This window comes from Lissotriton vulgaris, chromosome 1_2 (genome assembly GCF_964263255.1).
Source record: "Lissotriton vulgaris chromosome 1_2, aLisVul1.2, whole genome shotgun sequence".
In the NCBI taxonomy this organism is placed as follows: Eukaryota; Metazoa; Chordata; class Amphibia; order Caudata; family Salamandridae; genus Lissotriton; species Lissotriton vulgaris.
In genome coordinates, this window is record NC_141686.1 from 191,299,435 (window position 1) to 191,326,368 (window position 26,934).

General features: G+C 44.3%; 1 protein-coding gene across 1 annotated transcript in view; it reads right to left on the reverse strand.

Annotated features, from left to right (window-relative positions):
* The window catches only part of LOC147734886 (C-type lectin galactose-binding isoform-like), a 67,125-nt gene extending 43,012 nt beyond the window's left edge, over window positions 1–24,113 (reverse strand). The window contains exons 1-2 of the mRNA XM_086953666.1: window positions 23,977–24,113; window positions 13,697–13,744 (exon numbers count right to left, since the gene is read on the reverse strand). Of these exons, the coding sequence (XP_086809792.1) occupies window positions 13,697–13,739 (43 nt within the window). The 5' untranslated portion in view covers window positions 13,740–13,744; window positions 23,977–24,113. The remainder of the gene's footprint in view (window positions 1–13,696; window positions 13,745–23,976) is intronic.
* Between the last annotated feature and the right edge of the window lie 2,821 nt (window positions 24,114–26,934).

Consider the following 26,934-nt stretch of genomic DNA (forward strand, 5'->3'; position numbering starts at 1 on the left):
TGCGAGAATCGTTTTTGGTGCCCCCACACCCAATGACTGCCTCCTCGGATTCTCTCACTACCACCAGGCATATGTGCCATTCATAAGTTATTGCTAAACACAGCGCCTCCCCATGAGGTCGGCGCCCCCTGCATAGGTCAGCGCCCAGTGCGGCCGCACCTGTTGCACTGCCCTAATGCCGGCCCTGTACGTATTAATTTGTAATGTGTCTTTTCTGTCTTTGTTCCCTTTTATTATCAGTCATGGATTATTCAGACAGCTCTAGAAAACAATTAAAAGTTCTTTCTATTTATATTTGCTGTTCAAAGTATGCTGAAAATACAGCTTTAGGTGACTGCTTATATTTATATCATCTGTGACATCAAAATAATAAGCTGGCAACCCTAATCATAAGATTGGAAGTTTGTTGAGGGATGAGCACATTATTTTCTTCCACCACCCTGATCCCTGGTTACTGCCATAATAGCAATAGTTTAACACATTTGAAACCCTACACTGCAGTCAATACCATGCTGAGTTATTTCAAGTGCCTGGGATTGTACTTTGCATTCAAACAATTCGCTCCTCATTCTCGCCCTTCACTTTCACCCTCACCCTGCACTCACACTGATCCTGATACACTCACACCATTCACCCACTTACCCGCCACTCACAGTGATCACTCTGCACTCACAGCAATCACAGTGCGCCCACACTGATCACAATGCACTCACACCATTCTCCAGCTAACCCTGCAATCACACTGATCACCATGCACTCACACATTCACCCACTTACTCTCCACTCACAGTGATCACTCTGCACTCACAATGTACTTGCGCTATTCACCATGTATCTCACCCTGCAGTCACACGAGCACTCTAATCAACCTGCACTTGTGACACTTCACTCACCTATCCCCCTCACTGCTTAATCTGCAATCTCACTCAAATAAGCCCACCACTAACCATACATTCATTCATCCCACTCGGCACTAACATGTGCACCCAAATTTATATGGTCACCTCACTCACCCCTGTACACAAGTATGGGAATGTCCTGCCCCATCAAGGTTGTTGTCCTAAATTACAAAAGGAGACATCTAAATGCAATTCAATCCAGCCTTCCGGGGGCCCCTTGATAGAATCAGTTCTGTTTGCGCCCTGATGGCCTGGAATCATTCCTGAACAGATTCTTGCAAATACTGTTTTGTTTATTTTTTTTTTTAATGTGATTGATGTGAGGGAGTCTAGTACTATTTGCAGAGAAATGTGTTTGTTTCATGCAACAACCATAAAAAAGTTAACTATAAAAAAGTTGGATCCAAGTGTGTCCTCACATATGAGTAATTGGAGGATATAACAGATATTATTCTTTGTAAAATTAGTGGGCTGCTGCTTTGTTACAACAGTGAAAACACATCACTATCTCTGAATAATAAATGTAAACGCTTTTAGAATTTCGACTACAGCGCCTGTGCACCGTTAGTAGCCTGGCTAAATAGGGTATTGCAGAGCTGAAAGTAAATCATTTAAACTCAAAGCTGTACTGAACAGGGGCCCCCAGCATAGTTTTTGCCAAGGGCACCCAAAATCTCTAACATAGCCATGTCATCACAAAGTCTGTCAGATAACATTGCTCTGAAGTAAAATAGACAACATCATTAATTTAATATTAGTTTTATTTTTTTTAAACATAAGCCTGACGTGTCCTAAACCCCCATTGCTTCAGGCAAGCAACTTATCGTACCACTAAGGAATTCTCAATTAGGTGTTCGTTCAGCACCCTCTCTGCTGACTTTCAACTGTCTAGTAAAAACAATTTGCGCACAATTTATCTTGGAAAGTGTTGTTTTGAGCTGTGTAATAAGCCTCGGTCATTTCACCACACCCACTCACAAACCTGCAGTTTACTAAACACTCTCATTGTATTGAACATTATTTGCTGGATATGCCCGGAATATGCGCGTGGGGGTCGATTCCAGACATTTCCGTCAGGTGGTGGGGGGCCCAACATCTATAAAAATTCAGCTGGGGGGGCTCAGCCTACAAAAGTTTGAATAACTATGTCTTAAATGGACCGTGATATCGAAAATCGAAGCTGATCCACGAGGAGGTGACAGTGATTTACGACTGTCCCAACGTGAGGCGACGCTCATTCTGAAATTTAATACTGCTGTCAATGGGCTAAATTAGATCTCAGAAATATTGAAACTTTAGCCTGCAGTATCTCGGAGTTGACCCGTTTAACTGTGGCATGTCATCTCTCTCCATGCACGGGGTCTGGCACATTTAGGCTGACTGTGCTTCAGTTGTTCCATTTGTTGTTTGTTGAGCATTGTAAAGAGTCCGCACCCTTCGTATAGTAATTGTTATACATGGACCCACTGGGCCCCAGCTTCAGCTTCCTTTTAAGTGGTTTAAACGTGGACTTTTTGCTTAGCATAAATGTATAGTAGTCCACATAGCTGGCATGTTTAATTGTGTTAATGGGTTTAACCACCTCCCCGCAGTCTGATTACATCCTGTGGTTTAGGCTTCAGTGTAAGTAACCTACCATAGCGGCAGTTACCATGTATGTGCGCAGAGTTTCAATAAAGTTGTGCAGTTCCCATATTTCTTTGCTGGACTTGGTGCCGCATTGCAGCGTTACCGGGGCGTCACACGCTGAGCAGAGGATCTTTAGCGGACTCCCCTTTTAAACGGGGTTTGTGCGTCTCACGTTATCTCTGGTTTCTAAACACATGCCTTCGGCATAAGCAACTATGGGCCCGATTCACAGAATGAACTTAAGACTCAATCCTAAACTTACTACTATTTTGGTATTCACAGAATGCACTTACTACTTTTGGCATTCACAGAATGCACTTACTACTTTTGGTATTCACAGAAGTTAGGATTTTGTCTTAAGTCTGTCTTAAGTTTGTCTTAAGACAAACTTAAGACAAAATCCTAACTTCTGTGAATACCAAAAGTAGTAAGTTCATTCTGTGAATGCCAAAAGTAGTAAGTGCATTCTGTGAATACCAAAATAGTAGTAAGTTTAGGATTGAGTCTTAAGTTCATTCTGTGAATCGGGCCCTATATGTTCCTTGACTGCAGTGTCGCTTAAAGTGCTTGTGATTCGGGCTTTGTTTATGTTGGTTCACAGAACAACTGAGCAGTGAATATAGTCATGTTTTGATTGACAACAGTACCGTCCATTGATTTGTCAAGTCAAGGCGGTGATAGTCTATATGGACAGATGAGGAGGCAACACACCGGGTGACCCCATGAGATCTAAGTTGCCTTTTTTGCCAGTTTCAGATTGATGTCAGAATTTCGGGAAGTGATGGGGGGTACCTAAAACAATTGGCCTTTACGCATTGGGAATCCCTTGGATTTTCGGTAAAGTGGTATGTGTGTTGATATAAAATTTGAGAATTGCCCACATCGGTTGTACAATTCGATCTGTCTAATGGGGATACCACCTGCTTCCCTCCTAGATCGACAAGAATCGTCGGAACTGATCCATTAAGTTCCTCAGTAATATTGTTTGAAGTTCCAGGGACTTTGGATGATACCGCAATGTAAGCCCATTATTTCACTCATACACGGCGTGCATTTTAATATGCAGATCTGGCGGTGTGTAGGTTTACACCTTTTTTTCCTTTTTTTAATTTTTTTTCCTTTATGAGTTTTTCATTATTATTGTTCCGTTTGCAGACACACTGAGGACTGATGGAACTAGAACAGTTTTTCTCTAAAGAGTAAGGTAAGAAGCGTATGCACCACTTGGAAGCTTTCATGCCTTTGGTTGACACTAAGTGGTCGGAGTAGTAAGAGTATGTGTTTCTCTTTCTCTTATAGATTGTGATGGTCCTGAGGAGAACCCTGCTAGTCAAAGGGTTCAAAATACATCGACCTTGCACATTTTCTAGTCAAACAAACATATTTAAAATTAAGTTGGTGTTTGTAATGCACTGTAACAGGATTCTTTGATTACTGTGTTGATATTTTGGTGAATTGCTTTATTTAAATTGGTGGTCAAGTTTGATGTTGTTTGGCTGTGTGTGTTGTGTTCCCTATTGTGTTCTGCCTTTCCAAAATCTGTGAGTGATTCTGGTTTAACCTTTATGTGAACTTGTGAGTGTATGGAGTTGGTTATGTGTTGGGAATGAATGTTGAATAGATGAAAGAGAGCATTGAGTGATTGTGGTGTCTCTTTATAAGTTGCGAAATCGGGAAGGAATGGTTTTTGTAGTTTTTGTATTTGTTTCATTGATCATTTATTTGTATCTGTACGTATTTATTGAAAATAGGCTAAAGATTAAAAAAAAAAGAAAACGTTTTTTTGAATTCAGTGTTCATGGAACCTGGGATAGACTAGCATTGGTACCAGTGATAAAGCGGATGGTAAACAGTGTTCAGTATTGGCACTTGTTTTGGTTTTTGTTATTTTGACTCAACCTTACTGAGTAGAGTCAAGGCCCTTGGTTGTTCCTTGTTTGCATAATATGGGCCCAGGACACAATCATCATATAGCAGAGCAGGGAGACTACTCGAGCCCACCCTGAGAGTGTTTGTCTCGCCCAGATTCAGCGAGGTCTCCATATCATTTAGATATAAGCAAAAAGGAAAAGGGCTAGTACACACTGGCCTCATTTTACCGGGGTTGGTACTTTTTCTTTTTCTTTTAAATCTTTAGGCTATTTTCAATAAATACATACAGATACAAATAAATGGTCAAAGGATCAAATACAAAAAAACCAGAAACCATTCTTTCCCAATTTCACAACTTAATATGTTTTTTTGACTAGAAAATGGGCAAGGTCGACACATTTCGAACCCTTTGACTAGCAGGGTTCTACTCAGGACCATAGCAATCTGTAACAGAAAGAGAAACGCATACGCTTACTACACCGACCCCTTAGTGTCAATCAACATCATGAAAGCACCCAAGCGGTGCATATGCTTTTTACCTTATTCATAAGAGAAAAACTGTTCTAGTTCTGTCAATCCTCAGTGTGTCTGCAAATGGAAAAATAATACAGAAAAACTCATAAAGGAAAAAAAAAAAAGGAAAAAAGGTGTAAACCTACACACCGTCAGATTTGCATATTAAAATGCACGCCGTGTATGAGTGAAATAATGGGCTTACATTGCGATGTCATCCAAAGTCCCTGGAACTTCAAACAATATTATTGAGGTAGGTAATGGATCAGTTCCAGTTGGTTGAATACCAGGACGGAGGATAATAAGTTCAGTCTCAACTCCTCCCGACATCGAATCACGTTCCTGGATGTGGAAGTATACCCCTCTGAAGGAAAATTTGCTACTACTCTCTTTAGAAAGCCTACGGATAGGAATAAGGCTCTGCATTTCACTAGCAACCATCCCAGGAGCCTAAAACAAAATTTGCCCTTTGGACAATTTCTAAGAATTCAGCGAAATTGTTTGTTCAAGGACGAATATTGGCTTCATGCCAATAAGCTAGTGAATTGCCTAATTGAAGAGGATAACCCAAAAAACTATTGAAAAATGCCATGAAGCGGGCATGGTGGATACCACGCAAGACACTTCTTGAAAAAAGAGTTAGACCACGCATGGGTAGACTCGTCTGTGTTTCCACTTTCTGTCCCAATTCTAATCAATTGAAGAAAATTATCAACCAAAATTGGCATTTGCTGAAAAATCTGGATAAAGCACTGGCATAGGCTCCCCTTTTTGCTTTCAAAAAGGAGAAAAGCATTGTGAATCATATAGTACGGGCCAAGCTACCCAAACCACCTAAGTCCACATTAAGAGGTTATGTTGGACTGGCACCAGTGAGTGGTCACCATAAATGTGGGTCCTGCTCTTGTTGTGATCAAATGTTGGAAAGATCAGTGTTCTCTCTTGAGGGGGTACATTGGAAACATGAAATATTCAGCAATTGTAAATTCATAGGAGTGGTTTACGGAATCTTCTTCCCATGCCCTAAACTGTATGTGGGTAAAACAAGCCAGGAGATCCGCAAAATAGTGACGCAGCACAAATCCAGAATTAAGAGAAATGTTGAAAACGCTCCTCTAGTTAACCACTGGAAAGCTAAGGAACATGTGGTGGGTGATCTTAAATGGCCGAGATATCGAAAATCTAAGCTGATCCACGAGGAGGTGACAGTGATTTACGGCTGTCCCAACGTGAGGCGACGCTCATTCTGAAATGTATTACTGCTGTCAATGGGCTAAATGAGATCTCAGAAATATTGAAACTTGAACCTGCAGTATCTCGGAGTTGACCAGTTTAACTGTGGCATGTCATCTCTCTCCATGCACAGGGTCTGGCACATTTAGGCTGACTGTGCTTCAGTTGTTCTATTTGTTGTTTGTTGAGCATTGTAAAGAGTGCGCACCCTTCGTATAGTAATTGTTATACATGGACCCACTGGGCCCCAGATTCAGCTTCCTTTTAAGTGGTTTACACATGGACTTTTTGCTTAGCATAAATGTATAGCAGTCCACATAGCTGGCATGTTTAATCGTGTTAATGGGTTTAACCACCTCCCCACAGTCTGATTACACCCTGTGGTTTAGGCTTCAGTGTCATTAACCTGCCATAGCGGCAGTTACCATGTATGTGCGCAGAGTTTCAATAAAGTTGTGCAGTTCCCATAATTCTTTGCTGGACTTGGCGCCGCGTTCTAGCGTTACCGAGGCGCCACACGCCGAGCAGAGGATCTTTAGCGGACTCCCCTTTTAAACAAGGTTTGTGCGTCTCACGTTATCTCTGGTTTCTAAACACATGCCTTTGGCATAAGCAACTATGTGTTCCTTGACTGCAGTATCGCTTAAAGTGGTTGTGATTCGGGTTTTGTTTATGTTGGTTCACAGAACAACTGAGCGGTGAATACAGTCATGTTTTGATTGACAACAGTACCGTCCATTGATTTGTCAAGTAAAGACGGTGATAGTCTATATGGACAGATGAGAGGGCAACACACCGGGTCACTCCATGAGATCTAAGTTGCCTTTTTTTGCCAGCTTCAGGTTGAAGTCCGAATGTCGGGAAGTGATGAGGGGTAACTAAAACAATTGGCCTCTACGCCTCGGGAATCCCTTGGATTTTCGGTACATTGGTATGTGTGTTGATGTAAAATTTGAGAATTGCCCACATCGGTTGTAAAATTCGATCTGTCTAATAGGGATACCACCTGCTTCCCTCCTAGATCGACAAGAATTGTCGGAACTGATCCATTAAGTGCCTCAATAATATTGTTTGAAGTTCCAGGGACTTTGGATGACACCGCAATGTAAGCCCATTATTTCACTCATACACGGCGTGCATTTTAATATGCAGATTTGACGGTGTGTAGGTTTACACCTTTTTTCCTTTTTTCATTTTTTTTTCATTTATGAGTTTTTCATTATTATTGTTCCATTTGCAAGCACACTGAGGACTGATGGAACTAGAACAGTTTTTCTTTTATGAGTAAGGTAGGAAGCGTATGCACCGCTTGGGTGCTTTCATGCCGTTGATTGACACTAAGTGGTCGGAGTAGTAGGAGTATGTGTTTCTCTTTCTCTTATAGATTGTGATGGTCCTGAGGAGAACCCAGCTAGTCAAAGGGTTCAAAACGCATCGACCTTGCACATTTTCTAGTCAAACAAACATATTTAAAATTAAGTTGGTGTTTGTGATGCACTGTAACATGATTCTTTGTTTACTGTGTTGATATTTTGGTGCATTGCTTTATTTAAATGGGTGGTCAAGTTTGATGTTGTTTGGCTGTGTGTGTTGTGTTCCCTATTGTGTTCTGCCTTTCCAAAAACTATGAGTGATTCTGGTTTAACCCTTAGGTGAACTCGTGAGTGTGTGGAGTTGGTTATGTGTTGGGAATGAATGTTGAATAGATGAAAGAGAGTATTGAGTGATTGTGGTGTCTCTTTATAAGTTGTGAAATTGGGAAGGAATGGTTTCTGTATTTTTTGTATTTGTTTCATTGATCCTTTATTTGTATCTGTACGTATTTATTGAAGATAGGCTAAAGATTTAAAAAAGAAAGAAAAAGTGTTTATGAATTCAGTGTTCATGGAACCTGGGATAGACTAGCATTGGTACCAGTTATAAAGTGTATGGTAAACAGTGTTCAGTATTGGCACTTGTTTTGGTTTGTGCTATTTTGACTCTACCTTACTGAGTAGAGTCAAGGCCCTTGGTTGTACCTAGTTTGCATAATATGGGCCCAGGACACAATCACCATATAGCAGAGCAGAGAGTCTACTCAAGCCCACCCTGCGAGTGTCTGTCTCGCCCAGATTCAGCGAGGTCTCCAGATCATTTAGATATAAACAAAAAGGAAAAGGGCCAGTACACACTGGCCTCATTTTAACGGGGTTGGTACATCCCCATAAGTGCCATACCTATTACAGCCCGCCACATCCTCGTGCATTTGTGCTACAAGTGAATCACAACCTAATTCATTACATTGCCAAGCATTTTGCGCAGGCCGATGTGTGCCAAAAGAAAAATCTATATGGCTCAGTGTTGCTCGGCTATGTTACTCTGCTATGGTCCATAGGTCTGGGGTGTGGGGTTATTGTGACACAGCCACTCTTCAGGCAAATGAAAACATGTGTGTCAAAGTTTTTTGTGCCTCTCCAAATCCTTGCCCTTATTCCTTTCTCACGTGGAACTAGGCCTGTTAAACCTAGAATATTTAATGAAGCTGGCACCACTTAAGCTCGGGCCCTCAGTGTGGGCAAACGATGAAATGTCCTTAAACCAGAACATTATAACAGATTGTCTAAGTTTGGAAAATGCCCAATATATACCCTGGTTAGGATATGTGAAAGACCAATTTCCCTTGCTAGGAGATCTGAGCTTTTAGATTGTCCACAAGCTATTATATTGTTCTCTAAACAACAACTAAAGATACATTTCCTGGCCTTTTACTGGCGGCAAAAACAAGACAGTGAGTTGGGGAAGTAAAGAGAATCTGCCTTTATCCCATTTGTGACTATGGCCCAGATGGAACTGTATGTATATTTTCCTCCACGGCATGCATAGAGATGTTATTTGATATGGTTGAGATTTAATAGAATGCACTTCCTGTCTCTAGCAAAGCTTCTCATGAATACAACACATCCCATGTCCTTGTGACTCAAGCTCTCCACAGAATACACTTTGTGAGAAAGTGATCCTGTTTGCCCTGTTCACCCCCACTTGTTTACTTATTCTGGTGGTAACTGACTCTGACTATGCCCTGGGCTCTGCTGTCCAGGCCCAGTGCACTGATAAAAAAAATGGTAATTAGGTATAATTACAATTGGCAATGAAATACCCCTGTAAGTCCCTTATATATTAACCCCTTCGATGCTCATGACGGAACGGTTCCGTCATGAGCCCGTTGGCTCATTAGAACCTTCAGCACAGCGCGAGAATTCGCGCCGCGCTGAAGGTGATATGTTAAGGCAAGGGGAATTCAAACTACCAATAAGTCCCTAGTATATAATAAGGCAGGAAGGTTTAGATACTCAGCAGAGTTCCTATACTGAAGGATGCACTGCTGTGGTGCTCACTATTATAGGCAGCACTGCTTTGCAGACTGTCTTTAAAAGTAAATTCTATGCAAATTTGTCTTTGGAATTATCGGTACTTCCCAAGAGGAATTCTACTTTATATTTACATATAACTCACAACTAAGGTCTCCCCTAAGTGCCCCAGGGGTGGGGTGCCATTTACCAATAAGAAGGGATAATCCTTGAGGAGGAAAAACTTCCAATTTAATTTTCCCCATTGTAGATATTTAGCTCTGTAGGCTTATACTGGAATATTTTATTGAAGTTTAAATATTGCTAGGAAGGAGCTAAAAAGATGTCCTTCAAGGACAATAAATATTGGTGATGGTAAATTCAAGAATGTGCCACTGTTGAATGTATCAAAACTAATATAGAAGAGAAAGGTTAGGACTTTCTTTTCCATGCGCCTCAATCCAGCCTTCAAGCAGCCTCTGATGATTAGTCAGCCTGAACAGGCTTAGCCAGACTGTTTTGAGGAGGTGATAAGTGACCTGCATAGAGCAGAGGATATCTGATGGGGGGAGCTTTATAGCTGCAGAAAGCAGGTCAGGATGAGGGATGGGTAATTCAAACTGGGCTTCAAAAAGATCAGGACAGTAAGGAATGACAGCCAGGCCTACCCCCTCTTCCAGTACCTCCCAGCCAGATGGCAGGCCCGAGAATGGAATTTCCTGAAGGTCTGTAGGGGAAGTGTTAACAGAAATGAACCACGGAAGTAGGTTTAGCCAGGACTAACTCTCCTGGGGAGGAATTCTCCATTTTGAATTTTAAATGTCAGTGCTTTGTGGGACAAGAATATGCCACACTATGGAGGAAGCTACAATGCTTTTGGGTGGCACTCTGCACCTCATTGGACAAGGGTGCCCCCTGCTTGTAGCTCCAGATCATTGAACAAATATGTGAGAGCTGCATAGCCACTTGGCTTTGCTACCTGAATCTACAAGGAGAAGTAGGACTGCCCTGCTGGAACCCTGGTCTCTACCCCAAAGGTTTGCAACCAGAAGGACTGCTCCTGCTGAATAAGTAGTGGACTCCCGGAAAGCACAGATTATCATAGCTTTCCTGCACCATCTCCATCAAAAAGTCCTCAGCCTTGGGTGCGCCCAGTGGATTTAAGGATTTGGCCAGATGCGTTGTGGGAACTGTAGCACCACACGTCCAAGGACTATCTCAGAGTTTCTAGACCTTTGGAATTGTGTTTTGAACCCTTTAAACCCTCAAGAGGAACTACAGGCAGATGTTCCTGAAGTTTAGACCGTCTTTTGTAAAAAAGCTCTATAGGTGGACTGACCTAACGTGGGGTCAAGCCATGGTGAGAATCCGGTTTGATGAAGTGCCTTGCTCACCGTCGAGAGAAAATCATCATGAAAAGTTTCTAAGTGTGAAGGTAAAATTTTGACCAGGGCCTCCCGCTTAGTATATTCAACCAGGGTTCCATTGCATTGGATTCAAACTTTGACTTTGTCCCAGTCAAGTGCGACCAGATGTCCCAGGTTAACGCTGTATGTTTTTAAGAATGTATATATCAGGTACCCTATATTGAATTTTTGTCCTTTTGGTGTCATTTTGAAGATAAAAACATTTCCTATATTTATAAATTGGTGTGAGATTTTTAATGTGATGTGGCGTACTTATTTACCTTATTGGTAATTTTAAACTATCTACATACCTGTCTCCTGAATTTAGCCTGCCTGCTTGCAGTCAGCTACCTAGGGTTGAGCCAGAGGCTAATGTATTAAAACCTTTACTGGACCTTATATTGTATTGGTGGCCTTATTGCTAGTGATACGTGCATACTCACCCTTACTAAAATCCATCTTCCACCACACTTCATTTCTTTTTCTTTCGCAAGTTATATGTTATTCCTAGGAAAAGGTTTTCACTCCCACTCTTGAGGGTCCACAATGTTAGGTTATGACAGCCCGCTGTGCACCAACTACTGCTGATCATCCCAATACACCTGTTTGAGGGTGTATAAATTCAACTCTGCGGCTGGTAGAATGAGAAAAATGGTGGGGAAATAACTGGATGTCATACTCTGGGGATAGACGTGTGTGGGGGCAACCTTGAAGGATTACCAGTGAAACGTAATTAAATTGTACCTTTTTGCATATTGTGGTATTTTCAGCATGTTTCAGTGGAAATTTCTTTTAAGTGGTATATTGAATCATCTTTGGTATTTTAAACATGATACATGGCTGTGTATGTCTTTGCTTTTATGCATATATGTTTTTCTATCAACTGAATTAAGCTTGTTATGACTGACTGATTCACCGATGGAATGGAACGTTGAGAGGGTCTATGGATGGTTAAACGATGAATGAGTACAATGACTGACACTACAGAGGATTGAAGGGTGAAAGAAACTCTTCTAGGGTGTGTTGAGCTTTACTCACATAAGCTCATGGGAGATTTGAAACAAAGTGGAGTCAAGGGTTTTTCACTCTTTCAGAATGATTCTCATGGAACAGCTTATTTGTAAAATGGAGAAAACACTTCTATAGAGCACCTGAGGCTTCAGGAGCACAAGAGGGGACAGGGGGTAGGGGGGCAGGTGTTCAGGACAGGATCATGACTGGTAGGTCTCAGGACAGGTTTGGTTTAGGGGTGGCTGAAGTTGTGAAATGTTTTCCCTTTTTTGAACTATTAGAGATTTTGAGGGTAGGAACGATCTGGTAGTTTTAAAATGTGAGGGCCAGCGTCAAACCCAGTCTGCTTCAACAAGAAACAGTTCCCAGTGCTTAAGAGAGGCTCCCAGGTCTCTTCACCTCCAGCTGAGACCCTGGAATGGAACAAGGCAACAGTAGGGACTATCAAAATCTGACATGATTGACAAAATATGATTATCTGGCCTTGGTGTCTGCCTCCTCCGGTCGTGTCTGAGGCTGGTAGGTCGATTCAGGCAGTGCTTAATTTGAGTCAGTGGTTGCCGGTGTGAGGAACCGGCATTCATTTTTGGGTAGTGGCACTTATTTTTCCCACATCACATAATTGCCTGAGGGAAATACAGAAGGAAGAGCAAGACAAAAAAGTTATTATGGGAGAAATCAGGAACCTGCAATGGTGGAATGAAGGGGCAGGAAGTGTCTGGTAGTGCATTAAAAAGGGATGAGGTGGATTGAAGACCATGTAGACTTGATATTCAGTGCACCAACGCTCAATTGCACTGGCTGTGGGCTTCTGGGCAGAGCTTGTGGCCCCGGCACTCAATCTTTTACTAATTAAGCACTGGTCTCAGGCATTAGGCAGTTGAGCGAGTACTTGACTGTGTAAGCGTAAGAGCAGAACTCCGCACTTTTCACAGGTGATGCTGCCATCTTTCTCTTTTACATTCACACTGCATGCGGAAGTACAGTGATTGCCCAGCCTCCCTCTAACAACATGACATGTGCATGTCTTTGATTGGCCAAGATGAGAGCCTCATTTCCGGCCTGACTGCATGAGCAAACATTTGCGTGGCCAACCGTCTTCTCCTTGAATAGAAATACAGCGTCTGCATGTAGCTCCACCAATTAAAAATTATAAGGGATGAAGAGGTGAGTTAACAAGAATGGGCAGATAAATCCTGGGGCCTGTAAAAAGAGATTAAAGATGTCACGCATAGATGACTTTCCAGAACCTTTGATGTAAGACAAATATGTTTGACGACTAACAACCCCACTCTGGAGTTCTTTTCTGTGGCGAGCCAGAACTTGGAATCACTGGTTTGGCAGATGCAGAACTAGCCCTTAATACCTAAACCTAAGCTCAAAGCGCAGTATACTCCTGCTACACATAAGACTTGTCAGTTGCATAATGCGAAATGATAGGGCCCCCTTCAGAACATGATATGTGGCCCGCAGGTTTTCATACCTCACAGACATCCATAGGTTTTAGACTGAATGGGGCCCTTCTGAAGGCAGATATACTCCATCATTGACACCCCCACCCCCTCTCCCCCACACTCCCAATGACACCATAGAAACACTCCTTGCGGGGCACTAGCAACATCAGACTTCATAGAGCACTAGAAGAGAGACTCAACCCAAGGGTGGAGAGACACCTTCCCTTTCATCAACGCCCCACAGTCTAACAGATATTAACTGCTTAAATATTGCTGTACCTGAATGATGCAAATAGTTAATTTAACAAATCACGTGATAGAAAATAAGCTACATTTAAAAAATTGTAACAAACCTCCCACTGCCAACAAACTAAGTAGCAGGATAAATGTCATCATGGTTTCTGGAAAGGAAAAATATAAGAAAGAAATTAGTTATTTGTTATGGTTTTGCTGTGCAGCACAATGAAAACTAAGGGGCTTATTGACGCGCCTCTTGCACCACTTTTGCATCATTTTTAACATGGAAAAAGTGACGTACCGGTGGCGCAAGGGGCTTGTAAATAAGCCAACTAGCACTTAAAAGGCAATGTCATGTTCTGAGATATTCAGAAAGGCGCCCAGTTCAAAATTGCTTTGCATTATAGGGTAGTTTTGTGAAGGACAAGGACAGGAAACTAGAGTGAGGCCTTTTAGAGCCCTGTTCACTGTCTTTTTGTGCCTCTCATTTTTAATGACCGTGAGAACAGGGGTAGCTGATACAGTGTCATGGATAGCTAAGGGCAAGGCAGGTATAGCATGTGATAGCCTGGGCTCTAAATGACAACCATGTTTCTCTGGTGTAAACCTGGGCACTTACAGCCAGATTCATCAACACAAATTGCGATCGCAATAGCTGCGAAATAGCTATTGCGATCGCAATACCAAGAATCGCAATTCATGAAACAAAACCTGACCAAAATGCGAATTGAATTCGCAAAACATTATCTGCGACTTCGCAAAAATAATCGCAGAATCAAGGTGGAACCCCCTTTGCGATTCGGAAATTGCGAGTTCCCAATGATTCTGAGATTCTAATTGTGAATTCACAAAATAACCGCAAACCAAATGCAGGAAATATCGCAATTAGCGAAAATCCTCAAAATCGCTATTTGTGAGGCGCAAATTAAGGAGAACCCAAACCAGGTGGTAACCATGAAGTTAAAAAAAAAATTATGAAAAAAAACTTCTAACTAGCCACAGGTGCGGGGCTGACCAAACACACTTAAGGAGACACAGTAGGAGCATGAGGACATTCACAATGCCAGGACTCTACATGGTGGTTAGGCGGCGAAGGCTCCAGGCTGCAGCAAGGAACAGACGCAGGATCCAGGAGCGAATTTTCCGCCAGCGGGTCACACTACTGGGCCAAACTGATGAGGAAATCTACTCAAAGTACCGGCTGAATGGGGCAATGATTACAAAGCTCATCCGGGACCTTGACCCCCTGATACAGCACCCAACGAGGAGGACCAATGCCGGGCCCACCCATGTCCAGGGATTGTGCAGCCTGCACCTCCTGGCCTCCGGAAGCTTCCAGGGGATAGTTTCCATTGCAGGGGGGATCTCCCAGAGCACCATGTGGCGCTGCCTAAGGAGTATCCTGGATGTCATGCTGACCCGGCTACACCATTACATTAAATTCCCAACCACCCAACAGGACTTGAATCAAACCAAGCTAGAATTTTACAACTTAGCGCAATTCCCCCATGTAATTGGATGCATTGACTGTACCCACATCCACATCTGCCCACCCGCAGAGACAGAATACATGTACCGGAACCGCAAGTCCTACCACTCACTGAACATCCAGATGGTGTGCAACGCTAAGACAATCATCATTGACATAGTGGCACCATACCCGGGGAGCACGCATGACTCCTTCATATTCCGGCACAGCGGCATGCACACACGACTGGCCAGGGGAGACTATGGCGAAGGACACCTTCTAGGTAAGTACACGTGCCAACAAACAGTACATCGAGACCATGTAGCTGCGCATGACAGGCACTCACCCTCTGCTCCTTTCATTCAGGTGACAGCGCCTATGGCCTCGTGAGTACCTCCTCACCCCATACCTCAACCCTGCCACACCACAGCAACGGCGTTACAATGCTGCACACATTTGCACTTGAAATTGCATTGAGCGGACATTTGGGCTTTTAAAGAGCTGATTCCGCATTCTACACAAGACTGGTGGGGCCCTCAAATACCAGCCTGAGGTCTGCTGCTGCATCGTGGCCGTGTGTGCAATACTCCACAACATTGCTACCAAGCGGAGGATACCTGTGGATATCTCTGGCAGTGAGTCGGAAGGGGACAACCGCCAACCTGCACATGTGCATTATGCAGGCGGGAAGAATCCTGCTGAAGGACACAGGCGCCGCAACCAAATCACAATGAACTGTTTCTAGTGCACCAATTCCCCTCACACAACACTGCACTCATGCATGAGAAATGTGATAATGACATGAGTCGGATTTACGTGTGACCATAAATTCTTATTGTTTATTCACAATAATGTGTACTTCATTTTCTTTGATATGACATGCGAACTGTATTCCGTCATACAGCCCCATGAAGGGGTAGAGGGCTTGCTTGTGTAATCAGCATGGCCCTGCGGGCAGAGTTCAATGTGTCACTGGCGCCTCCGGCCGGACACACCCAGTCGCCTCTCCGTGTCCTCCACAACACTGTTGGCCCGTGATGCTGCAGTGGGCCTGCTGCTGCGGCGGCGTTCCGTTACCAGCAGCAAGGACATGCTGCTGTGACTGGAAGTGCCCTCTCTGGCATCATCCCCCCCACCTGCTTGACCATGGCCAGACGCCTGCAGACTCTGCACAGCTGTTGTCACCTGATTAAGGGCCCTGGCGACGTCCTGACAACATTGGACCATTTGCACCTGCATCGCAAGGGAGCAGCGCGAAAGTTGGGAGGTGGCATTTCCAATGATGTGATTGGACCTGGTGTAGGCTGACAGGCGGGTCAGCAGCTGGCGAGGGCGGCGGCGGGTGATATCCTGCTGGGATACCAGGATCTGGCTGTTTTCACGAACAGCTGCCGTCACGCCCTGCATGCATTCTGTGAGCTGGCCCACATTTCGCGCCGTCTTAATCAGCTGCTGGTGGATGTCTGCCTAGTGACGCGCCTGCTTCTGGTGTACTGCAAGCATGCGGCGTTCTATGGTCCGGCCAGGATCCCGTACTTGTACCCCCCTGCCAGCACGTGTTGAGGCGTCACGCTGCTGGCGCGTCAGTCCGCTGGACTGGGATCGCACTGTGGCTGTGCGCCTTGTCTGCCTCCTGGCTGCTGGTGGTGTGGCCTCAACCACTTCCATGGGTGTCACTTGGGGTGGTTGCTGGGCACCTGTGGCTGCAGGGGTGGCCCTGTCCACATAGGGAGGTGGTGGTACTGCTGCTGGTGGCTGAGATGGTCTGGGTCGTGGTGCAGGATGGCTCTCACCCTCAGTGTCCTCTGGGTTTTCCTCTATGTGTAGGGCCTCACTGTCGGTGCTGGGTTGTTCAGACACACCTGTGATGTAAATGGGTGCATGATTAATGATATGTATCTTGCACATGAGATGTTGCTACATACATGCAGGTTTGCATTCCCTGACTGGCTTTAGGAATTACTTTCAATTGATTGATTATCAAATAGCTAGCTCTGGAGTCATTGGCATTGTTAGGGGACGGGGTCGCAGTCGCATGGCACTTACCCTGGGATTGTTGGGTGGGTCGGGAGGAGTCCAGCTGGGTAACCCCCACGCAGGCTGCAGGATTTAGGGTGTCCTCCTCAAGGTCTTCCAGTGGAGTGTTGGTGCAACAGTGGGCTCTCCTCCTCCGGTGGCAAGTCGCTCCCCCAGCCTCTCAGCGATACGCTCTTTGGTACGCCCTCTGAGGTCGTACCACCTCTTTTTTAAATCGTCGATGGAGCGCTGGGTCACCCCGACTGAGTTAACCTTTGCGCGGATGCGCAGCCAGATGCGGCGCTTGTCTGCCTCAGGCACCCTCCGGGAGTCCTTTCCAAAAAGGCGAGCATGGTCCTTAGAGACTCCCTCAATGAGGTACTCCAGTTCCTGCTCAGAGAATTTTATTTTCCTCTTTCTTTCTTGGGCACTGCTCCCTGCTGCTTCCTGGGACATTGTCAGTTGTTCTTTGTGTCCTGGTGTGGTGCTGCAGGTAGTCTGTAGTGGAGCTCTGGCCAGTGCTGCTTCCACTTTTGAGGCTCAGTGATCAGAATGAGGGAGGGAACAGCCTACTTCCTGGTTGTGATGTCATCATTGGGCTAGAAATGCGACTTCCCGTTTTTGCGATCTCGCAGTTAGCGAGATCGCAATTTGCGATTTCGGTAACTGCGAGTTTGCAATTTCTACATGGTCAACGGACGATTCTGTGATTTTTCTGCGATTTAGCGGAAATCGCTATCGGCAAATGCAGCCGATTGCGATTCGCTTTTTGTACTTGCTTTTCTTGATGCATCCCATTCTGCGAATTCTAAATTGCGATTCGGTATTTTTCGCAATTTAAAATTCGCAGAATATGGGATTGATGCATCTGGGGGTTAGAGAACAAAAATTTCTTTTAAATGTCTGCACTACCTTAGCATACGTCTGTGCATGGTCATTGTTTACCTGATCAACAGAATCAGCCTATAGGGAAGAAAAGGCCTATACGTGTGAGCTGTGATATTTGGAGCAGGAAAGGTTCAGTTGGCCTTTTTTGGGCTGAAAACAATTCTGTGGGAAAAGCTCATTTTAGCCAGCTTCCAGCAAATGGTTCATAAAAGAAACAGCCTGGGATCAGTCTGAAGAAAACTATAGGAAAGATGGCAGACAAAGAAATCAAGACATGAGAGGTGTGGAAAGAGACTGCAGTCTAAGTGCTAAACGAAAATATGGATCGAAAGAACAATTGTCAGAGGTTGTGGAAGAGGAGATATGGTAGCTTGAATGGTAGTAGAATAGGTGTGGTAACTTGAGGTGGTGGTAGAAAAGGTGTGGTAACTTGAAGTGGTGATAGAAGAGGAGGTAAGGTATATAGGAGAGTAGGATCGGCTTCTTATAGTTACCCCCACTTTTTGCTGATGTTTTACTGTTTTCGACTTAGACTGACTGGGATCCTGCGTTCCAGGACCCAAGTCAAGCTGCTTTCTCCTCTAAATTGATTGCATGTACTTTAGGTACACCCCAGATTGGATACTGGGGTACCCTTATCAGTCCCTTTTATATATGGCACACTATGTACCTAGGGCATAGGTACCCCAGAGGCACTTGGGCTGCAGCATGTATTGTGCCACCCCTGAAAGACCATTCAAACTCACACCACAGGTTTGCTACTGCAGCCCGTGTAAGGTGGTGCATGTTCCCCTTCCTTAGATATAGGTTCACTATATCTTTCCTATATCACTGCCCTAAGGCAGGTCTCATCAATCCTGAAGGCAGGGTGCTAGGTTTTATGTGCGAGGGTGCTCCTACATGAGCAGAGCTACTCTGCAGCCTTCGGAAACTATTTTCCGTGGTTGTTTGTGATGCAGCCAACCAGGTATATTTAAGTGCAATATAACCTTGCGGTAAATGCTAACATTTAAACGGTTGCTTGGAAACATGTTGTGTTTGGTGTCAAACACCTTGGAATCATACCTCCCCGCCAGTAACTGGCAAGGGATGTATGATTCTACCCTCCTAAAGGGACATATGGGACACACCGGCACATCTGGTGCTAGCTTTCTCGACCTCGGCATCACAAAATGTATGCTGCCAGCCACAGAAACGAGTCTAGCTTCCTGCTGCTGAGGCAAGCTCGAGCAGGGGAAGTCTTGACAATAGGTTTCCTTTTTGCTGTGACCACCTCCCAGACAGGATTTAGTGTATTGGGGCTGAGTGGGTGCACTCTGAGACTGTTTGAAGTCTGCCCTGGGGGCACATTTGGTGTCCCTGTGCATAGCCCAGTTCAAACCAGTTGCAGGAGCCAATTGCTCCTGCTCTGGTGCGAAATTGAACAAAGGACTTGGGTGTAACCATCCCTCTGTCCTGACCTCCCACAGGTGGGTCCCCAGAGTTTGTCCCACCCCTTCCTTGGATATAAAAAAGGAACCCTGATTACAGGATTTTAGATTTTACCTGGACTAAACTCTTCAAGCAGAAACCAAGTACTTCGACGATCTACACTACGCTGGATGACTGATGAATCTCCCTTGGAGTGAAGGAGTTAGTCCCCTGCGCTGCAGGCACCTTTATTGCATCTGGCCAGTTTCCATCTCCCAAGCTCCAGAGGACTTCAAAGATTTCTGAAACACAAGATGTAGGTTCCTGTGCATCTCTGGGGTTGATCTGCCCTCTCAGCAATTCTGAGACCGTGCAAACCGAATCCCTGTGCACAGTGTCCTTTTGCAGCATCATATGCTTTTTGGCAGTCCCTGGGGCTGTGCTTTGGGCTATGTGTAGTCCTGACCCAGAGCAGTAATTGCACTGAGGATTTCCGGCATACACTCCACAAGTGTTCCGTGGGATGGTATTTTGTGATTTAGCTTGAGGTACTGTTGCGATCCCTGGTTCGTTGGCCTGTGGGTCTCTGCGAAGGTAACTTTGACTTCTCTTGGGCTTTCCTGGTTGCTCCAGATGGCCCTGACTCCCCGTAGCTTGGAGAGTCCCCTGGACCTTGCTGGTCCACACAGGGCCGACTTTCCTCTTCCTGCGTGGGTTGCATTTGCCAATGCTTGTTGGTATTAAATCTGGACACTGACCCCTCAGCACTCGACATCCTTCATGGGACAGCTCACCTTCAGACTTTGGTTGTCGTCAACGTCTCTTGGTCCCCGTGGCTGCAGAGTCAAGCTCCCCGTCATCTCACCTGAAGCACCCGACAGCGGTGGGCATTTGTCTACTGAGCCCATAGTCCCCCTGAAGTGACCCAGACTCTGTCCCCTCTGCTTTCAGGTTCTTCTCACCTCAGATCCAGGCTTGGATTCCACCAGACATTTTTTCATTTTCCCGGCAGCAGCACTTCTTTGAGTCAAGCCATTTAAAAACTACAAAGGTTTCCGACATCCATTGACACCTATGCACAAGCCTCCCCTGGGATAGGTAACACGGGTACTCTGGTACTCACAAGGGTGCTGGCCTTAGAACCTTCTATGTTCCAAAGGTTTTGCTTGAAGTCCTCTCCGAAGTGTCCTTAATCATTAATTTTCCAACCGCTAGTTTCCCATAGAGTTTTACAGAGCTCGCTCTTTTGTTCTCAGACTGCACCCGTCCTCCGTTTGTCCGCTATGTCACTAGCTTGGGTGGTTCCTTGGGGTCCCAGAGATTCTATGTGCTCTAGGCACTCTGTCTAGTTAAGTCGTGGTTGTTATACCACTTTCTTAGTATATGGTTTGGTCTCCCCCTGGAGCCCACTGTTTATTGTGCTGTTGTTTTAGTGATTTAATATTGTGTGCTTTGTGCTCTAATCTCATAAAGAGGTTCGTAGAGATTGTTTAGTAATAAATACATATATTTTATATATCTCTTGTGTGGTTCTCCTTTCATTTTGTTATTCAGGCGGTTCTAATCTGGTAAAACAAGCTGCTTTACATTCCTTCGAGACTTAGCCTGAAGGCTTCTCTCCACAGCTACCACTAGGATAGCTTTCTTTAAAGGTTGTCTTTGACCTAATCATCAAGGAGGGTTGTTTGGACCAGTGCAAGGTGCCCACTTTGATTAGTGGACAGCATATACCAGGCCAACTTCTCACAAGGTAGCTCTTCCCAATTGGAAATCATACTTAGTGAAAAACGACTTTGCGGGGTTTTCACTACCAAGACATGTACAACTTAAAAGTACATGTCCTGCCTTTAAATACATTGCATCCTACCATTTGTGGTATCTAGGGTCTACCACCGAGGTGACTTATATGTATAAAAAGGGATGGCTTGGATCTGGCAAAAGGGTTATTTTGCCAGGTCGACATGGCAGTGTAAACTGCATACACAGGCTCTGCTAAGGCAGGCCTGAGGTAGGGTTAAAAGGATACTTACCTGTAGGCCCACTAATAGCATTCAATTTACTGGCCCTGGGTACAACAGGTACCAAATTACTAGAGCCTTATAGGTAAATTTAAAATACCGATTGGGGATGAACCAATATTACTACGTTTAGTGGAGCGATCACAAGCCCTTTAATATTGGTTAGCTGTGGCAAAGTGGTAAGAGTCCTTATACCAGCAAAAACAAGATCAGAAAAATGGAAGGAGGCAGGGAAAATGTTGGGTGGGGGGAGACCACCCTAAGGGGGTCAGGTCTAACAGAATCTATGCATGATGGGGCACTCGGTGAGTGACAAATGCCAATGTTACATCTTCTTATAGGGGTCCTTGAAGCATTTACATTCTGTGTACATATACAACCTAGACAGCCCTTCAAAAGGCTGCTAATCCACCCACCACGACTGCATAACCAATAGGGCTATCCAGAAGAATCCCTATGTGAAACATAAACACAACTTTCTCTGGAAAATGCCTGTAATAGACTCACACATCACACACATTAAAGATAAATGAAATGGAAGCATTATTTGAAACAATCTGTTTAAGAATTATTCAAGGTCACCAGGGCAAGACTCTCTGCAGAACAGAGCTGGCTCTATCAGGGAACCCCCTGAAAGGCTGGTACCCTGGGCCTTTCTTAAAATACCTCTGGCTGGTTTTAGATGTTGCTAGAAAGCGCATACATTAGCTAAATGGATCACATAGACTTTGGCGTGAGCTGGGCTGCCAGAGCTTGCGTTGTCTGCTATTGGACTTTACATGTTTCCCAAGTGATGTCCAAGAAGCGTGACGATCATTAATTCTGGATCTAGGCTACTAGGAGAATGCTTTAGAAGGGAGTTTAAAACCCTAGAACTCAAGTGCAAAGTCTTGCAAAGTGATACAAAGAGTGCTTAATTTGAGCTGGTGGCAGACGGTGGGTGCCAAGTGCACTTATGTTTGGGCATGAGCACTTATATCACTGCATCATATTTTTACTGATAGCAAGAAGGAAAACACACATAGCAGAAAGGAGGAGGTAGTGAAAGACGGACAAAGTATCACAAATGGAGAAAGCAGGTAATTGCAAGAATGGGATAAACTGGCAGGGAGTGTCTGGTACTAGATTACAGAGGCCGGAGGAGAATTAAAGGCTACACAGCTTGGATTTTCAATGTTCCGACATCTAGTTACATCAGCTGCGGTCTTCTGAGTGGAGCTTTGGGCACCAGCACTCAGTCATTTACAAATTAGGCACTGGACAAAAAGCAAAGCAAAGTCATGGAAGGGCATTTACTTTCCAGTGCAAAAGGTACTCTTGAATTGAAAGGTCCCATTTCTCAGCCCAAACACCTCTTTTCAGTCTAATGGATTTTTTGGGCAGTACTTGGATGGTTATGACAAGTCCCTGCACCTTTTTACCTTGATCTGCAAAGTTAGGCAGACCAGGTTTTCGTGCCATAAACGAATGCCTTCTTGAAGCACGAGCTAACCAGGAGAAATGTTGTAATTTTGTGAAATATTCCACACATTGCAGTTGTGTTGCACTGCACAGCACACATAAAATGTGTGGAATGTTTCAGAATTTGTCTCTGCATAGGATGTTCTACTGGAAGGGTAAGCTGCCTCTACAGATCCTATGCCGGAGAGCAGATATACACCTCTGCACCATGACTGAAAGGGTGTACATGGCACAAGGCTGCCTTTATAGTCACCACCACAGGATATGCCAGCAGCAGCAGGTCCTCGTCTTAATAAATATGGCTCTGCTCTGCTCCACCCTCTTGATCCACGCATAGCACCAACGTTGGTTACCGTGTTGCATTGTAGTAAACTCTTCAGGGTTGACACCTATGTTAATGATACTTTTTAAACCAGTACTGAGTTGATTCATTAGTGATGAGCTTGTAGAGAGTGATGTACAATGCGCTGTTGTGGAGTCTGACACGCACCCATTTTAAATCATCAACAGTATCATCAGTCACTCCCCTTTCCTCAGCCCTCATTCCTTATCCCTCATTTCTCAGTTGTTACTCCTCACCCCCATTCCTAACCGCTCATCCATCATTTCTCATCCCTGACTCATTAAGCATAATTCCTCGTGCCACATTCCACAGCCCTGAACCCTCTCCCATCAATCCTCATTTCTCATCCCTGAGTCCTTACACCTCATTCCTAATGCCTCATCCCTCAGCACTGATCTCTCACTCATCTCTCCTCATCCCTTCAGTTCACATCTATTTATTTCCAAATAATCCTTTTTGCAATAAATCATTACAGTCTTTTTTGTCTTACAAAGGAGGCCATTCCTGAAACACTGGTGAACATTTGCTAAGGTTTGCGTAGATACATGACAATTTCAACGTCCCGTTCTTTTCAATGATGGAGCCTCCTTACTGAAGCAGAGTGGAAGGCCTGGACGAAAACACATCCCAAAATGCACCTCGACAAGACACAACAAGCAGTTGTGTGGCACTCAGAGTAAAAAAAGAATGGGTTTTGTGAAATGGTTGTTAGCGCTGAGTCTGTTTACAAGTCATACATGCAGACAGACACACAGTCTGATGGCCACACTCCCACAAAGACGACAGACTTACCTCACAGAGCTGCCTGTACGGTGCTGCGCTCAACAACCCTTGGTCTCAGAGCTCGTGTGATCTGCAGCTCTCACTGCCTTTTTATATTTGCACTCCTGGGCACTACCTAGATTTACTTCCTCCTTCATGATTAGCTCAACCCCCTGCTCCCTAACCAGAACATAAATGCAATCACTGTTCATTTTGTATAAACAGTGACAGGTGTGCCGCATAAATGCTGTCAGGTGAGCTAAGGCGGATTCCAGAGCTCATAAACTGCGTAGGGGGGCTTAAGTGACTGTTGTTATATAAAATGCCTTCCATTCTTAAGAACGTAAATTGTGACCGTAATAATTCCCCTTCTCGTCCTTACTTCCTCTTGTGAAAACTTTAAGCTTTCTCCATGTTGAAGAGAATTTTCAATTAAGATTTTCCCAAATTGACATTTCCTTGATGCATCTCACGTTAAAACTGATATGTAGGCATTGACGTAAGTAAAAAAAGAAGCATTGGCTTGTGTGAGAATGGAAGTTAGAGCCACTCTAAGTTAGAGCAAGGTTTTTATAGACAACCATCATTAAATGTAATTTCTTTTAGAAGTGAAATTTCCTGGCATTTGACTACTGGTAGGTATCCTGTGCCACTACCCACTGTTTAAAAAGGTCACACTCTTGCCCAGGCCCTGGCACCTGCTTCAGCTAAACTCCTTCAAGATCACTAGTTTCATTTCCTTATGTCAAACCAAACACTTGGCTTGCTGCGGCTAATGCGAAGAAAGCTCCCAGCTGTGTTTAACCTCAGAGCCTGGTTTTCCTATAGTGGGTAAAAAAACAATGTATTTATTTTATTTGCAAAGTTTTATAATGTGCGAACATGACCTGTACGGGTATCAGAGTGCTGTACGAAGGAAAGGAAGCAAGGGGAGGTAAAAAACGTGAGAACACCACCAGGGCACTTAAAAAACAAGAACAAGCAACAACCTACAAAAGTAAAAACCCATCTTGTGGGACACGTAAAGAACCAGGGGCCAGATGTAGGTAAAATAGATTTACTGATTTTTAATTACCGAATTTTACTGATTCGGTAATTAAAGGGGTGGATATGTAGGTATTCCAGATGTGCTGGAATACCGATTTGGAAGAATTCGGTATTTACCGATTCGGTAAATACCGAATCGGTAATGCCCATTCATTCCTATGGGCTTCAAAGCCCATAGGAATGAATGGGCATTACCGATTCGGTATTTACCGAATCGGTAAATACCGATTTTCACAAGGGTGCAGGGGGTGTCACTTTGACACCCTCTGGCACCCCCAAAACAGGCTCGGGTGCCATGTGGCAGGCATACATGCCCTAAGGGCAGGTCTGCCTGTCACATGGCATAGGTGTGCATGCACACATGTGCATGCACACCGGAATCGGTATTTTACCATCAAATTGGATTTGATGGTAAAATACCGATTCGGTAAGGCCTCTGGGACTCTGAAGAGTCCCACCTATATCTGGGTGCCTCACAATCGGTAATATTACCGAATTTTTATTTTAACGAATCGGTAAAATTACCGATTCGGTAATTTTACCGATTCGGTAAAATAATGCCCCCTACATACCTGTCACCCATTTACCGATCGGTAACGGCCAAAATCGGCCGTTACCGCTCGGTAAATGGCCTCAAACGGCCACCTACATCTGGCCCTAGGAGAGCAGCAAGTCTAAAAGGCACATGGAAGCACAAAAATTAAAACCTATTTGCAGAGGTATAAAATAATGTCAGCGGGAAATAAAAGTTTGTGATGCTGGCTTCAGGCTATTGCTGTAGATGGTCATTCATGAGTAACCCATTGACTTGTTTCTTGAATGAGGAGGTAGAGGGGTTAGATCTGATCTCTGGAGGAAGAGCATCCAAATTCTTGAAACAAAACCAGAAAATGTACGATTGTAGATTCTTTTCTTTTTGAATTTTGGCGTTTCAGCAGTAGGGAATTAGATCTCTTAGGGTCCGTCTCAAACCTGATAGTTTAAGTTTTTTTGCCAGGTAGACGGGGTATTGTACTGAATAGCTTTGTGCGTCAAGCAATCTTGAAACTGATCCTTACTTTGATAGACAATCAGTTTAGTTGAATTAGGTCAGGTGTCATATGGTCATGTTTCCTAGAACCAGTGATGAGTCTGGCCACAAAGTTCAGAGTGGCTATTAGAGGTGCCAAACTAGCTTTAGTAACCCAGCCATGGTCACCATTCCATTCTCCATGCGTGATATAACTAGCAATTGTACTGCAGACTGAATGTCATCAGAGGGCAAGAATGGCTTGACTTTCCCAAATATGCTGAGAAGATGATTTGCTCCCCTTGTAGTTGCATTGAAGTGATCTTGCATATTCAGGTATTTGTCCAGAGTTATGCCTAAGGATGTCGCAGGGTCAACAATATGAGGGATGCAGTTGAAGGCTGTAGGTTCTTTGAACCAGTCTTGCGTGGGCACTGAGTGGTTGCGAGGGGCAAAGGAGGAATTCTGTCTGAAGACTGTTTAGCAAAAGATGATTATGAGTCCACCATTGTTGAATTATTTGTAGCGCACTGTTTAGAGTTTTTATTTCATCTGGCGAGGACATTTTACAATACAGTTGAGTGTAATCGGCAGACAAATGGTGTTGAATGTTAGAGTGGTTCAGAATTTCAGATAGTGGTTCCATGGAAAAGTTGAAAAGCATGGGGGAGAGTGCGGAGCCTTGAAGCACTCCAATAGATACCGGGGTGCTGGTTGCAAGGGAGTGGTTATGTTTGATTCTTTGCATTCTGTTTCGTAGGAAAGAGGCAAACTAATTTAAGACAGGGCCATATAGCCCCATTCTTTTTAGAATCAGATCAACCAGGTTTTCATGGTTGATTGTGTGAAACGCTGAAGACAGATCAAGAAGGATCAGTAGACAGGGAACATTCTGGTCAAGAGATCTCAAGGCATCATCAACAATGTGTGTT